At 40.7% G+C, this 16,907-nt stretch overlaps 1 protein-coding gene across 3 annotated transcripts in view; it reads left to right on the top strand.

The window, feature by feature from the left end:
- KCTD1 (potassium channel tetramerization domain containing 1) overlaps positions 1-16,907 on the top strand; it is a 169,871-nt gene that overhangs the window by 134,713 nt on the left and 18,251 nt on the right. For all 3 annotated transcript variants that reach the window (XM_033087381.1, XM_033087382.1, XM_033087380.1), the window contains exon 3: positions 15,602-15,746. In XM_033087381.1, coding sequence (XP_032943272.1) covers positions 15,602-15,746 — 145 coding nt within the window. The remainder of the gene's footprint in view (positions 1-15,601; positions 15,747-16,907) is intronic.

Raw genomic sequence — 16,907 nt, 5'->3', positions numbered from 1 at the left:
CACTTTGTTTTTCCCTCTTTTATAGCCTTGCTTCCCAACCCCAGGGGCATGTTAGAATCCACTGGGACTCTTTAGGAAAAAAGCCTGGCCCTGCCCACAAAGATTCCAACTTTATTGGTCTAAGGCGGGGCCTGGCCATGGGATGTTTTAATGCTTCCCATATTCAGCTGCGTAGTCTATCTTACCACCTTCTGGAACTACGTTCTCAAGGTGGTCTTTAGCCAAGAGGGCAGGTATTTCAAGCCACTGTATTCTCAAAATGGCCTTCACCTAATATCCCTTCAGCCCCTGAGGTACCTGGTGCGTCCAGGCTGGTCAGCTCCGGCCACAAGCAGCCTTTTCTTGTTCCCCCAGTGTCTTACAAATACAGTGCTGTCATTTTCTATGTGTGTCATAACTTTAAAAAGTATGAAAAGCACTGCCTTAAATGGGCAATGGGATAAAGCCTTGTTCTTATTTGCCTGTGGGTTTCAGGAAGTTCTTTGCAGCCTCCTCTGTCCAGGGTACAAAGTCTGCCTACAGCAAGAGACAAAGTTAGCTTTGGACCAGTGACCTTGCCACTTGCGGATGGCTGCTTGGTTATACCTTTGAAGAGAAAATCATTAGCAAAATAGTCAATGACCAGCTGTGGCCCTAGCAGGCTGAGCCCACCCAGAGGGATGGTACACTGTGTAACACTGGGATGGGGGGACCCGCTCACCACATGGGGGGTGTCTGAGCTCATTGATGCGTTAGTCACCCCCTACCTGCTGGGCTCCTCCCCTCCTGTTGCTAACAGAACTGTAGACCCAAGAGTGTCCACCAACGCAGCAAACTATCTTAGGGTTCACATTGTGCACAAAACAATGGATGCACCAATCAGAAAAAAATTACAAGATTTTTAAAAATTCATTTCTAAAACTTGCTCTCTAAAGCCATCCCCTTGGTTTTTAAACAATAGTAGACCCACCAATAGTCTTTAATGCCTTGCACTCTGTACCTGCCACATAGCAAATGCTTGATAAATATTTGTTTGAAGTTGAATGAGTTTGCTTAGTTTAGTTGAATGAGTTTTGCTGTGACCTAGAACAACTCAGACACATAGGGCTGACGCAGCATGAAGCCCAAGCATTTTGAATCATCAGGTGCTAGGATGACCTTGGGACGTAATGACAGGCCTAGTCCAATCTGGGCCACAAAGATTTACATCCTTTTTTTCTTCAAGGCAGAGCCCAGAAGGGGATTTTCTCGTCTATTACCATGAAGGGAAAAAGTAAGGAGAAAGGAGTAAATTAACCCTGTTACAACCCAGACACCAAGGGAACAGGTGAACAGAATGGTGACACCTACCTTCAGATGTTTTCCTCCAATTCATACTGCGTCCCTAATCCCTCCATATCAGGGTCATCTGGAAATGCTTTAAAAATGCAGATTCCTAGGCTCTCTCCATCATTTACATAATCTGTATCTCAGGATGTGAGGGAAATCTGCAGCTTTCATTAACACCAGGCGATTCATCTGTGTCTCAGAGTTTGGGCATCAGATCTTCAGAGAAGGATGATGAAACATAAATTTGTCTACATGCAGTCTGTTGGTGTGGCGGGGGACAGGTTCTTAAAGCGAAGCTTTTCTTATTGATTGTGGCTTGATTCTTATCCCTTGGGACGATAATACTGCTGTACTCATTTTGATCTATCATGATAAATAGTGTCATAGAGCAAGGCCAAGGTCACTTTGCTCTTTTTTAAATCGTATTTTCGTGCTTCCCCTCATCACATAGGAAGTACTTTTATAATAATAAACTGTATGTTCTATTTACTTGTCTGAAAAGTGAATTAGTAAGGTATTTTATAGAAGATTCGAGTGATCTCTTACAAGGTAAAGTGTGTGAAAAATATGCTCCGCTTTACTGTGTTCTTGAGACCAATATCATCAAAAGGGCTTAAAATTGGCATTGTTATTTCATACAACCCCACTCGCAAATCTCATTAACTTTGGCCCCTCAAACCCTGGAGTTTCTGTCAGTCACGTGACTCTGATTCAGGTTGAGCATTTTGTTTGAGAGCTTCTTATGGCGAATGAGGACCAACATTAAAACATTTTAGATGAATTTCCAAAGACAAACTGCACTTTGGCCATGTAGAGAGCTTCGTGGGCAGGAAAATTACACCCCACAACGTTACTGCTGTATTTGCTGTAGAGCTCTGATATCATCTCCCCAGACCACCATGATCTACTGCATATAGACACTAAATCTTATACCGAAAGGAAGCACTCCTATATCAGGACATGGTGAGCTGTCTATTTTGTGTATATTCTTGCTGGAATAAAACAATGTGCAAGTTATTCTCAAGTTGAGGGAATCTCTTTTTATTAAGCCAATGCAGAAAATAAACTTCCCTTCTTAACTTCCAAAAAGAAGCATTTATTCACACCCCAAACCCATGATGCTGTAACTTGCACTTGAATTTTGAGAACTTAAAAACAAAATTCAGGAAGTCACACTGAAGGATACCTTATGGCTCCACTGAACACACAAATGCCCTCTGCTGAAACCTGAGGTGTGCTCATAGAAAAGTCCGGTTCACTACGCCTGCCAGACAGTTCAGTCTATTATTATATAAGTAACCCATTAAAATGCCATTGCTTTTCATTACAAATGCAGGATTTAGGCCTCAAGTAGATGAATTATCAATATCCAGCTTCTGGAACATTACTCTCAAGATGCCTGCAGATACAAAGTAGCAATAACTCGTCCCCAAAGAGTGTGCTGTAGTAGGTGTGCAGTGCTTTACCTGCCAGTCTTCCGAATGTGCCCAGAGGGGGTCCTGGTGGGAAAACGAGGGAGTGTGATTGGTGGTGGAGGATGAGAAGTCAGTTGTACTCTTACAAGGTGTGCGCATTTCACATATTCATATTCCAAAGGCAGACACCCAGAAGCTCCAATCTGGTGGCAATCCCATTTGCAAAAAGAAAGTGTTTTTTTAAAATCTGTAGTTCAGATCCACAATTATATTGGCTATTTGCTGAGCTGTCTTAATCTAATCAAGATGCAGAGTCAGTGCAAATCAACACTGTCACTGGATAATGCTTCCCATTGCTACATAAATGTCATGTGTCAGTTTGCTTCATAATGATATTGCTGTTTATCTTTTTGGTGGGTAATGATTATTTTATTCTCGTGCAACTTTTCTTATTGTGTTCCCCATATTCAGCAGATAAATTATCACTGTGCATAACAGCTACCCACCACTTTCAAACAGTGGCAAACCTTGCCAGGCTGAGGGAACTTTATAACTGAAAGGTGAATCTGAGCTCGCCCAAACTTGTTCCGTGATTTGAGCTGAATTGTATTCCAGAACTCCCCACCCAGCCTCATTAGGCTTGGCTAGGCCCCTGCCACCCCTCTGAAAATTGATTTTTTTAAGCAACAGCTTAGGAAGCCCTGAGAGCTTTAGAGCTTACCTAAAAAATGAAAACTCTTCTAGTCTCAAAGCAGGGCGAACAGTCAATATCAAAGAAAAAAATGAGGATCTCGTACGTGTATCCCACGGATCCATAATCTCAGGGGCCCTACGGAAGGTATTTCATCAAAACATCACCATTTTGATGATACACTGCAGAAGGAACAAGATGGCATGATGGGAGGAATTCAGAGAAAAATGTCGGAGACATTAAATAGACTGGAATAAGGTTGTAAGAACCAAGCAAACCTAGCAAACTATGTTAAATATGAACAAAGCTCTGTTCTTTGCCGTGGCAAGATGTCTGTGATGATTAGAAAACAAACAGTGACGATACGGTTTGTATTTCCAAGTACACGTCCTGTCAGACTCTTGAAGAGCCAGCCCATTTGTAATCTTTTATGTAGATTTTAAAATTTAGCAAAGTATTTATTTGGAAGATGATATTTGATTTTAGTGGATTTGTCACCAGGACTTCAAATGAAAAGTTTATAAGAATAATAAGTATGGGAACTAATGATATCAATGACTACTAAATCTTATCTACCTATGTACGTGGTCATGTGAAAAGGAATAGCAAAAAAGGAAGAATTCTTATTATTAGCTGGGAACTTTTGTTTCTTTAACTGTTTTTGCAAATTATGGCTTGGTTTGGGTTTTTGTTTGAAAGGGATAGGGAGAAATATCAATAGATACAACCTACCGCCCAGTGTGTCTAGAGACCGGCGTGGTGCCTCTGAGTAAATCTCGCACTATGATAAACCGAGCCTGAGCCCCAGAAGGGTGTAGACAGTTACACAAGACACACACCTACGACAGCGTATTGTTGGCCATGGTGCTGCCAAAGGCAAAATGCGTTCAGCAGTCTCTTTCATTATTCCCAACCACACACACACCGAGAATGTTGTCTTTGAATCGTGAGCTGATATATACTTAATATTTTGCACATGTCATTTTGATTTGGTGACAATTTAATTAAGCAATCTTTCGACATACATTAGAAATCTTTAGCTTCTCAAGCCAACCAGGCACATCATCCATCATGATTTGAAGAAGCAATTAGACATTTTTTCAAACACAAGGGTGGTATGGACATTTTATATATTCCTTAGGATGTTTATGTACTTTTGAAGCCGTTTAAATATGACTCTTCTCCAATGTTCAGCTTTCTTTCCTTCTTCTAAGGAGGTGTAACTCACAGTCCTGAGGCTATTATCTCCTCCCTTTGGCTTTGTCATCCTAAAGCCTAGTTTCTGAAAGCATTCTTAAGCTAGCTAGTCATTCTGAAGTCATACAGTGACAGAATAATTCATTCATTTTTCGTTCATCCAACTACCTTTCCATCTCGTGAGTATTTGTATGATTCTCTGTTGCTGTTGTAACATCTTGAATGGTATCAGTAATGTGTGGGGGTGGGGGATAAAGGGAAGGGGTAGAAAGCAGTCAGGGTGCATTCACTTATTTTCTTCCATACATCTTCTGTTAGGTTTTTGAACAGCATTTACTTAGACTCTAGGTAAGTTATATCTTTCTTGTTCTTTCTTTTTTATTAAGCACTGTGTTAAGCCTCAGGTTTTTTCACTTATAGGTATTAAGCAAAAGATTAAATACTTCACTGTAAACTACTGTTTTGCTGGCCCCATTACCAGTAGGAAAAAAACTGATAAATTGAAAATTGAGACAGCTGGCTTTGCCATAGTCCTCTCGTAGTGTCATATAATTAATACGATGCTTTTATTTGAAGTAATTGTTATGACATTGAAAGTGAATTCCAACTGTCTGGAATAGTAAATACCACAGGAAATGGGGCTAGGTTCCATTCCATATCCTGTTATCACCGATAATGTCAAAGTATGGCAGAGAGAGAGGGGCCACTGGAAGAGCAGTTATCATGAGGGATGTGCCGAGAGTCCATTCATGTAGTAGAGAGACGGATGGTGCAGATGGAAGAATCGGGAACATTTCATCAGATAGGGATGCACTAGTTCAATAGGTAGGGGTGCTGATATTCAGAAGCCCAGGAATAAGAGCGATACTCAAAAACAGATTCAATTCATTGGGAACACATGCAAAAGAGTGTGCTTGTGTAATAAGAAAACTGGAGTGCAGCTGCAAGTGAAGAAAGATTTGGCAGGAGTGCCAGGGCGGGAAAGAAGCTGGACGTTCTGGCACAGATGGACACTGAGAGTGAGGGATGGCGTGGAGGACGGGCTGGCCCTCACTTTTTGGGGAAGAGAGACTGTATAGCTCAGCAACCTTTGGCAAGTTACCTGACGGCTCAGTGCCTTCTTCTCCATCAGTAAATTCAAAATGTTACCTGTAAGGGGTGGCCAGTGAGCTCATTTGGTTAGAGTGTAGTGCTAATACCTGGCTCGATCCCCGCAATGGGCCGCTGTGAGCTGCGCCCTCCTTAAAATAAGAGGAAAAACATGTTACATGTAAATACTTTATATAGTTGTCGCGAGGATTAAATCAGATCATCCATAAAGGAAGCAGAATGCCTAACACAAACTCAAAAAATATTAAGCTATTGTAACATTTTACAACAAAATTATTATAACATGATTATATAACATTATTATAACAAAAAGTTACTATAACTCTTTTCCAAATAGTAATTATTAATGAAAAGGCATATTCTAGAGTTTTGAAATCAGAGAAAAATGGAGTGTGACAGAAATTCCTCCAGATACAGAGCAGACTATTGGGGAGAGGGTCGGGGGCAGGCTGTGGGGGGCAGGCGCATGTGTACATGTGCATGCTTGCCTGCCCAAACAGAAAGCAAGACAAAACCTAAACAGAAACCACTGGAGCTGAGAATACCAAAGTGGGCTCCCAAGGGAGGTTTATGATGGTCTGATCCTGGACTGATGGTAGAAAAATAGCCCTTGCCCTAGAAGTCATTTTTAAGCAGCATGTGTTCAACCAGAAAGCAGGACGAGGTTATCTTAAAAGTTTTCCTCCAATTCCAGATGCACAACAGGATTCTATACACAGTCAAGACCCTGTTTTAGCATAGCACATACTCTTCAGAGGGTGAAAATCGGTCAGCGTTACTGAGCCCATGCCAGCAGGCCCAGCGCTTTACTGAGGATCAGAGCGGGCAATGAGGGAATGACTGTGGGCTGGCCTCAGTGGTGATTAGCTGGCTGCAGCATCCTCACCTATAAAATGGGGGTGATAGTATTTATCTGGCAGTGTTGTTATGAAGTCTTAGTACTGTGCCCTGCAGGTAGTGAACACTCAGTAGATGTAGCTGTTTATTACAGTCATTTATTCCTCATAAGAAGTCTGGGCTAGTGTTACCCATTTCTCAGATGAAGAACTCAAAACTCAAACTGATTGAGTCTTAAAGATGGTAAAGCCAGGATGCAAACCCAGGTCTATGAGTTTTAGAGCTGAATGTGCCAGGGACTCCTAAGACATCACTGAAAGCACTGTGCCCAAACTCTTGTGAATGATGGTGCCCTTGAGGCTCTGCTCAGGCCAGCGCTCTGAGAGTGATGCTCTTCACTTGCTGATGAGCATCTCACCCATCATTTTCTTTCTTGTCGAAATCCCTTTTCCAAGCCTCTGTGCCCTTCTCCTTACACCTAGTGATTGCTTGAAGCCCTGCGCAGGCATTGCCTCCTGCAGGAAGCCTTCCCTGCCTGCCTCAGGGCTGGTTAGGTCTCTCTCCTTTTGCCATTCCATGGCTTCCCAGTGGGACTGTGTGGTGCTCATTTTAAAGAGGCCTGGCAGAGCACCAGGAACATGGTAAGCATTCAATAAATGTAGAAATAAAATGCCTACGTATGTAAATCCTGGTGTTTTTTTTAATTAGGTTAATTACAATAATACACTGTTTATAGTAAACAGTCATGTGAACTCTCCTAATTTAAAATATGTTTCTAGCCAAAGAGTCATGGGTAAGACTCATGGATTTCCTGGAGGATTAGCAACCCCCGGAGTGGCCTTGAGCTCTGCCTGCACCATCAGCATCACCATCGTGATCAGTTTCTCCAAAATGCTGAGTTCCTGAATTGGCTTTGCTCTTCAGACTTTCTCTTACATTTTAAACTTGCCTTTCCTTTCTCCCTTACGTTCTTCAGTTTCTGTGTATCATTTAAGAAAATGATGCCGCCCTCAGGGAACATGTACTGGAAACATTACTTCCCCATAAGTAGATATAATTTATTTTGTTTGTTTTTACTAAGAAGGTATGTTCTCCCTTCTCTTAAATACTTCTATCCATCTCTGTAACAAGCTCTGAATTAATTTTTATCTGTGTTCATGAAACAGATGAATTTCCCAAGTGCGGAAATTATAAAGAATTATAACAGACTTTTAAACAGTTATAATACTTTAAGCAAATTAAACGCTGTTTATGATCATTCAGACTTCTAAAACAGTAAGTTGACTGGTGATTTCTTTTTATTCTTTTACTACATTATAATAACATCCAGCATAGCCATTCCCTTTTTTTAAAAAAGAAAAACGTTTTACGATGGGCATTTAAAAATATATGCAAAATAGAGAGAATACATTATTGAACCCCCACATTTCAAAAAGTTTAGATACCAACCTAGCTTTCCTCTTTTGGTCTACCTACTTTGTTTTCTTCTCCTCTTTAGAGGAAAAGGTCCCCATTGGTTGCAATGCTATCCCCTGTAGTCCTGTCTCCTTCCTTCCCTGCTTTTCTATTTAAGTCCATGTTCCACCTGCAGTGACAGCTCTCCACACACCTCTTGTTCATGCACACATACACACCCACCCCCACACACAGCTGTGCCTGCACACATACCCACCCCCCCACAGCTGTGCATGCACAAACATACCCACCCCCCACACAGCTGTGCATGCCACAAACATACCCACCCCCCACACAGCTGTGCATGCACAAACATACCCACCCCCCACACAGCTGTGCATGCACAAACATACCCACCCCCCACACAGCTGTGCATGCACAAACATACCCACCCCCCACACAGCTGTGCATGCACAAACATAACCACCCACGCCCCCCAGCTGTGCCATCACAAACATACCCACCCCCACACAGCTGTGCATGCACAAAACATACCCACCCCCACACACAAGCTGTGCATGCACACATACCCACCCCCACACACAGCTGTGCATACACACATACCCAACCCCCACACACAGCTGTGCATGCACACATACCCACCCCCCCACACAGCTGTGCATACACACATACCCACCCCCACACACAGCTGTGCATACACACATACCCACCCCCACACACAGCTGTGCATACACACATACCCACCCCCACACACAGCTGTGCATACAACACTACCAACCCCCACACACAGCTGTGCATGCACAAACATACACATCCTCACCCAGGCCTCTATCCCATTGCCATTTTTTCTTAGGTTTCAAATATTAGGACAAAAACTTGATTGGGAATTTACTAACTTGGATTAGACAGAAAAAAATATGAAGTTATAGCTGCTTCTGAAAACAAAATTATTCAACAGAAAAATACTCTTTAAATTGGATGTTTTTGTTTAAGGAATGCTCTACTGGTTGTTGGACTCATAAGATTGTTTTCTGGTTTTGCTGCTTCATTCTGTGTACTTTTCCAATTTTCAACAATGAATAAGTACTTTTATAATTAAAACTATCCCCAAAAAACTGATGCTAAAAAGGTAATTTAGAGGTTGCCTCTGAATGCTTAGCAAAATATAATCTGGGCCAGAAACTAAATTAAATGTTTTCCTCAAGTCCAAACTATGTTTTCCATGGCTTGAAAGTCCAGAGGTGAAGCAAAAAGGTATGTCTTGGCCAAGAAGTGCCAAATGGCGAAAAGGCCCAACAACCATTGTCCTGCCCTTTTCTCACCATCTTTGTCCCTTAGTCTGTCTTTGGCATTTCATTCTCCACTCCACCCCTGGGCGGGTCTGCTCTACCCTCCCTGGGGCACTGCAGCTGAGCCCTTCTCTTACCACCTCCCTGCCTGTAATTTCCAGTTCTGGATAGTGGAAAGGATTAACTCTTGCCTCTGGTAAAGCAGGGCCTGCGGTTGTGTTACATGCCACAGTGCTGGGTGGGCAAGGACATTGTGTTCACCAAGCAGCATAGGGAGGATTGGGTGTGTGGTGTCTCAGAACGGTTGGAAACCTCTTTAAGGTAAATTTCCTTAGCCGTAAAGTGTCAAATCCCAGAGGGATTTGGCAGGATTAAATGTAGGGACACAGCACACCATAGAACACAAAAGCTGCAAGGTAAATGGAGATGGAATCTCTTCTGTATTCCTCTCAGAAAAGTTTTCATTGTACTAAGAATCCTCACTTTCCTATCCCTTATCATACCCCTTCAAGGTTGTACCAACAGTTTGAAAGTTATCTCTGAAGTCTTGGGGTGGTTGGTTCATTTCAGTTTAGGGTATCTTCTTAGTATACCCGGACCTCGACACCACCAAGCCCCTGAGCCTCAACTTGTTGTATCCCAGCTATTAAGTAGTTTCTTTACAAGGTTGATAATAACCAAACTTTCTTGGGATCACACACAACCCTATTAGCAGACTCTTCGAACAGTAAAAATTGTGCATTTCCCAAGGGAAGTTATTCAGTTGTTGTCTTTTTGTTGTTGCTTTTGTGTGTGTGTTTAAATTATAAATGAAAAGGTAATATATTTCGTAGTCAAGAATGCAGGCTTTAGCATAAGACCTAGGTTGTAACCTAAGCCAAGTGACAACCATTCTGGGCTTCAATTTCCTCATCTGTCAAATGGGAATAATATGGCCACCTCCTAGGATCATTATGAGAATGAAATGAGATAAAGCCCATAAAATAGCCAGCTCACTCTTTGGGAGAATAATACTATTCAATAAATGGTAACTATCATTAGAGCAGTTGCCCTCCATGGGCTTGAATTGTGACCATCATATGTCCCTCACCCCAAGGGCAGCATGGTAGGTTTAGAACCAGTTCAGTGTCTAGCCAGCTGTGCATCCTTGAGCATTACATATTTGGAAGTCTTTTTCTCCATTTGCAAAACGGGAGACTGAAGTAGGTTGTCCTGGAAATCCTTCGCTTCTAAAAGTATGGTGGGCTATTTAAGAAGTGCTGTGACAGTTCAAAGTGATAGAATGACTAACTGAAAGCATCTCAAGTCGACGACAGTGACTTGCTCCTCTTCAGTCTCTCTGCTAACCCTCCTTTGCACTGGTTCTGAACTCAAATGTTCGTTAGATTTATGTGGGGAGCTTTTTAAGAAAAGCAGATAGATGCCTGGGCCGCAGCCATGACCTCAGAATATCTGGTGGCAGGCATCCGTGTTTTTTAAAAGCCCAGTAGGTGATTCAGTTGTGCAGCCAGGGTTAAGAACCACTGCTCTATGCAAATGACACAGTCAAAAACAAGGCCAAGGAGACAACAATCTGGATAAGCCACAAATTGCATCTGTGAGGAGATGTGACTTCAGATACAATATTTCAATTCTCACTTCTAAATTTGCTCTTTTCCCTGACATCGCCGAGGGCATAGCCCTGACTGCAGTTCCCATTGCCCTCAAAACCAAATCCAAACTGATTGACCTGATTATACAACTCTTCTTCAAGATTTGATTTTTGCTGCTCCAGCCTCAGAAGCGGGCCTGACTCTACACACCCCAGTGAAGAGTAATCACATGCCAGGTTTTTTTCAGCTGCAAGCCTTTGTAGCTTCCTTACGCCTTTCCTTCTTACCTAACCTTACCTGCCACCCCTGTGCTTGGCCAACTTCTGTTTGTCTCTCAGGGTCTCTAGTGAACTTTTTCTTTCTTCCCTGCCTCCCCAAAACTTAGTTGGGTGCACTTCTTGTGTACTCCATAGCCTCTCTATACAGCCAGTGACATACTCCATCTCACTGCACTTGATCTGTATTCCTACCCCACAGACTGTTAAATTTCATGAAAGCGAGTGTGGCTTATTTACTGCTGCATCCCCTGTATTTCACATAGTCAGGCCTCAGTGAATATTGCCAAAAAGAATGACTGAATAACTGAATGGCTACACAATAAAGAAGGGAAGAGAAATTCTTAAGGAACCGAGTCACAGTAAATTAGAGAAACCAGGTTCTATAAATTAATGACTGCACAAGAAAAAAATAAATTCTTAGTGACTGATTCGTACTAAGCCAGGTAAATCAGGTCCTAGCCCTGTACTCTCTTTCATTTAAGACCATTCTTAACGCCAGGGAGAGGAGGAGCCAAAGGGGCGAACAAGACTTACTCTCCACCAAAGAAGATTAATTTCCTTAGAGATTGGTCCTGCATTATTTGCTCTATAAACAAGAGTAATGAACAGAATGTTAATATTAAAAAGCAAGAGGAGTGTATTTTATTTCCATATCTGTTAATGCATGCATATTTTTAATGAACCTTTATAATCCTATTAGTCAATGAAATATTTGCAGATAAAATGACAGGATGTTTGGCATTTAGTTCAAAAATCCCAGTGGGGAAGAGTGAGGCATCCAGGTATAAGTGAAACAAGATTGGCGAAGAGTTGATAGCTTTTGAAGCTAGATGGACACACAGGGGGTTCATTATATATTTCTCTGCTTTGGCGTAAGTTTGAAAATGTCCAAACTAAAATGTTAAAAGATAAATGTAAAAAAAAAAATAAACTTGTGGAAGGAAGTTTTTTCAGCATTGCCACTTGCATCAACGCGTGTTAAAAAAAAAAAAAAGGCAGTGATACATCATCTGGAGCCAGCTTGGTCTTGGTCAGTTGAAAAACAGGAATGTTCTCTAAGGTTAGTAAACTGTAATCAGTTCCACATAGTTTTCAGGCACCAGAGTTTACAAATCACAGCGTTTTGATTTTGTAACTCCATTCATATGTCCATAAGAAATACTGCCTGTGTCGATTTCCCCCTTTATTTGCTTAGCCAAACAATGCGTTTCAACAGCACATTCAGCCCAATCTCAAAACCCACCCCGGGCCGCCATTTTACGATCACTGGCAGCGCCTTGTCCCTTACACATTGTTTTCACGATTCAAAAACGTTCCTCCCTTTCAAGTGAGCAAAAATGAGCAGCACTGTGTTTACTTTCATTACTCCCAACACTTGGTTGCTTCCATCCAACACGGGGGCTCTTTCTTCTCTGAGGCCTTTCACCTCGGTCAGAAATGTGCATGGGGCGAGGGTCCTCAGGCTCTTCCTTTCCAAGCCATTCCCCTCTTCTCTCCACAGCCCCTACCCTGTCAGCGTCCGGGTCACCCAGCAGCTGTTTCTGCCTGAGCAGGAAGCCTGCAGGGACTGCCCGCCACCTTCAGGCCTTCGGGTCCGCGCAGAGGACCCTCCCCCGCCGGGTGCGAGCTCAACGCGGAGGCTCCAGGGTCCCTTGCAGGTTCCGGGCCCTTGCAGCTCCGCACCCAGGACCGCTGTCTGACTGCAGTTGCTCAGTTGCCTGGTGGAGTCCTGTCTCTTTTCTCAGCTTCTCACATGATTCCTCCTGGAGACTCCATTTCTCCCACTGCCTCATTTCAGAGGCTGTAGCCACCAGTTACTGCCCGCACTGGGCCTCCTTTCAGATTTCCCTCCTGCTTTTCCCTTTGCATCTTTTCCTATTTCGTCTAAGTCAGATGAAAACGTGCTTCTGATTGCAACTATGCCAAATTTCCTCTATCTGCCGGAGGTAGTTTTTTGTTTTGTTTTGTTTTTGGTATTTTAACCATTCAAATGATATGTCTCTCCTATTTTAGGTCTATGACAATACACTTCAGCCAAGATTGCTCTTTTACTCCTTAAAACCTGTTCCTTTTAGTGCCTGCACCCTTCTAAAAACTGGTTTCATAGAAATTTTTGTTTGCTATTTTGGGATACCTTCCATTGCTGTACTGTTTTTGAGTATATCATGACCCGATTTGATTTTCTCACCAACTCGGAGAATAAGTTAGTGCAATTTTAAAAAACAAACACAATTTTATAGAAGAAATGGAGACACAGAGAATTCATTTCACCCAGATTACAACTAGTAACTGGCTGAGGCTCATTCCACCCCCCTGCTCAGTCACTCCTTTGCTTACTCACTCCATAGAGATTTAGTAATAATCACTCACTGTGTGCCAGTGTACATCCATCTAGATTTTGGAATGAGCACTTAAGTATAAAAGCATAGGATTTATTTTAAGAATAAAATATTTACTTTCATCTCTTTGCTAAAGTGATTTGTAGTCCTTGATACTAATTTATTTCGAGCCACAAAAATAATCAGTATATACATTTGGGCTTCATTGTAAGGCTCTTGCTGAACAAATATAAGATAGAAATAAAAACTAGACCAAAGCTTTCATTAGGTAGTGGTAATTCTTTTCATACCAATCGTTGTAAGGAGGGCCCCTTTAAGATCAAACAGACTGTGCACAAATCCTCCAATGCTACTTAACTAGTTGGACAAGTTAGTCATCATTTTAAGCCTATTCTTCATCTTTAAAAGGAGAATAATGGTTTTGCTACATATATAAAGTGCTTAGGATAGTGCAAGTTACCTGGAAAGCACTTAATAAATATAGCTGCCCTTTCTTCTTCCCCCGTCAACTGTAAATTTATCATGGTATTCACAGTGAGGAGTAAATGTTTAATAATAGGCAAACCAGTCTCATTCTTCCCATCGTGCATCAACTATCCTGGAAACACTATAAATAAGTGACTAAGTATATTTAGTTTCACTTCACTGTCTCTCTTGTTGTAGCCTACATTTGATCGATGTGTTAATGAGAATGAGTGACAAGGTAGCATGCAGGGCAACAATCCTAGGATGGTTGCAATCCACACCCTGGTTAATCAACCTCGCTTCATGGAAGTTGGACTAAAACATAGCTGAGAAAAATATATTGAGTTTTAGAAATGTGACGTGACCATGATTAGTTGCTTTCTTCTTTGCATTTACTACTTTAGGACAGGAATTTTCTAATTATCTTTAAAAGGTTTTTATTGAAACAGAAATTCATGCACCTTTCTTTTTGGGAGGGAAGGGAGCAGCTTTCGTATTTGTTTGTTTGTTGTATTTTAAGAGGGGTGAAATTACTGATTTACCATTACATCTGTCCCATTTCTACATAAGATTAGAAAATGTATGATTTTAAAATCATCGTCAAAGCAATAAAATGATATTCCAAATCAGAGATACAGCTGTTACGAGTTCTGCAAAACCTTTTCATTGAAAAATGGAGCCATTTGCCTGCCTACACTACTAATGAAAAATAAAAGGCACATTTTGGTAAAGGAAGTGATTTCTAATGTGTAAATTCTATTTTTTGTTAGAGGATATTTGTTTGTCATTAGCCAACCCTTTACTTGCTCATAGTATAGATGTGACCGCTTTCTATTAACTATATATATACTAAAGTGTCTAGGTTCAGCCTTCCTTAAAGGTTTAAATGATAGTGTATGCAAAATACTTTAACTGTAGCACACTGTTCAAATGTTTACTCTATAAATGGGAAAAAACATATGGATTCCTGTTTTTAAAAATTATGCATAGCCATTTACATTCCAGAAGTAGGTCATATTTTGGGGGTGGTCAAATATGTATTTTTTATAATGATGCCTGCAGTTGCAAATGATTTTTGTTGAGACCTAAGAAACTAGACTGTATATTGTTAATGGAAAACATACTCTCCTAGACGAGTGATAGTTTCATTTATTCTTTTTTATAATTAAATGTAGATGTTAGCATATAGGGATTGATATTTGGCAAGTTTGGGATTCATGGGTGGGAAAAGCTCAGAAAACAGGTTTCTTAAAAACAAAATTGCTTTTTCCATAGAATCTATTTAAAAGACACTTCGGAGCAATACATTTTTTAAATAGCAGAGAAGGTTGTTTTAAGTAACACAAGGGGGAAGACATGGCCGTCCGTTACAGTGACAGCACTTAGCTATAATCATCATGTCAGGAACATTAAAGGTAAAAGACTGTGAATGAAAGAATTTACTTGAGAAAGCCTGAGACTATTTTGAGTTGTCTGGTCCTGAGATATTTATCAAGCAGGGACCAGCACTTCTCAAAGACCTATAACTACTTAAGGGGTGAGTTTTCCTGCCTTCCCTTATCGAAACTGCTACCTTTGACAGTAACACAAAATGGTAGCTCTTAGTTTTAGTAGCCGAACAATTGATTCTAATTGTCTTCACTGTTCCCTCTTTTCTGTCACAGAATCGGAAGACTTTTTGATGGTACAGAGCCCATTGTTTTGGACAGTCTCAAACAGCACTATTTCATTGACAGAGATGGACAGATGTTCAGATATATCTTGAATTTTCTACGAACATCAAAACTCCTCATTCCCGATGATTTCAAGGTGAGGGATTCTTTTTAAATTACCAATAGCATAAATATATGATTTGTTTTGATATGCTCCCCCTCAACATATTTCTAGTTTTACATTTTTAACATATAACAACTTGAGTGGCATCAGAGGTCTCTGACTTGATTATACTTTCTTCATGAAATAGAGTACATGGTCATTAAAGGTTATATTACCCAAGAGGACCGCTTTTTAGTTAAAGAATTGAGTTGCAATTCATTTATAATTCATTGAAAATAAGTTGGTTAATCCAAAGCTTATTCTGACACATCTTAGTGAGGCAGAGAATACAAGAAAAACTTCCTTAGCTCAATAGAGACTTTTTTTCTCCCAGAAATTTAAAGGAAACATACGTACAGTAAAATTTTAGAATTGTTCCCTTTCAAGTTAGTAAAAAATGTTAAAGTTAGTCCCACATTGTGCTGGCAAGTCGAGGCAATGGAATCAGATAAGAAGAGCAAATAGAAAGTGTTAATATTAAAAGGGAATATACAAAAATGTAATCTTTGGAGCTGTAAGTACTTCTTTAAAAAGAAAATTCTAAGGAATCAACTAAATACTATTAGAACTAATAAAGAACTCATTAGAGCATCTAAGTTCAGGATCAGTATATTACAATCAATAGGTTCTCCATAGAATAGCAAGATATAATGGAAAAATAAGATATAATGGGAAATATACCATGCACAGCAGTAACAAAAACTCTTAACACCTGGGAATAAACATAACAAGACAAATGTAAAGCCTGGTTAAGAAAACTGCAAATGTCTACCTACAGTTATAAAAGAAGAATTGAATAAATGAAGGGACATTCTGTGTTCCTGCACAGGAAGCCTCAATGTTGTTAAGATGTCAGCTGTCCCAAAATTACTCTATATATTCAATGCAAATGCATTTCAATCACACATTTTTTAAAAAAACAATGAAATTTGATCCATTTATAAAGTTTGTGTAGAGGAAAAAAATGCTTAAGAATAGCTGAATAGATTATTGTGGGTTGTAACAGTGGTGGGCAGTGATAGATGTGTCCTACCGGACGTCAAAACATACTATGGAGTTATAGTAATAAAAAAGTGTCATTCTGACAGTGCTAAAATTTACAAATAGAGGCCAGCCCAGTGGCTCAGGGGGTTTGCCAAGGTCTCTGGTTGGATT

This window comes from Rhinolophus ferrumequinum, chromosome 19 (assembly GCF_004115265.2).
Source record: "Rhinolophus ferrumequinum isolate MPI-CBG mRhiFer1 chromosome 19, mRhiFer1_v1.p, whole genome shotgun sequence".
NCBI classification, from domain to species: Eukaryota; Metazoa; Chordata; class Mammalia; order Chiroptera; family Rhinolophidae; genus Rhinolophus; species Rhinolophus ferrumequinum.
This window is presented reverse-complemented; position numbering and strand designations above follow the sequence as displayed.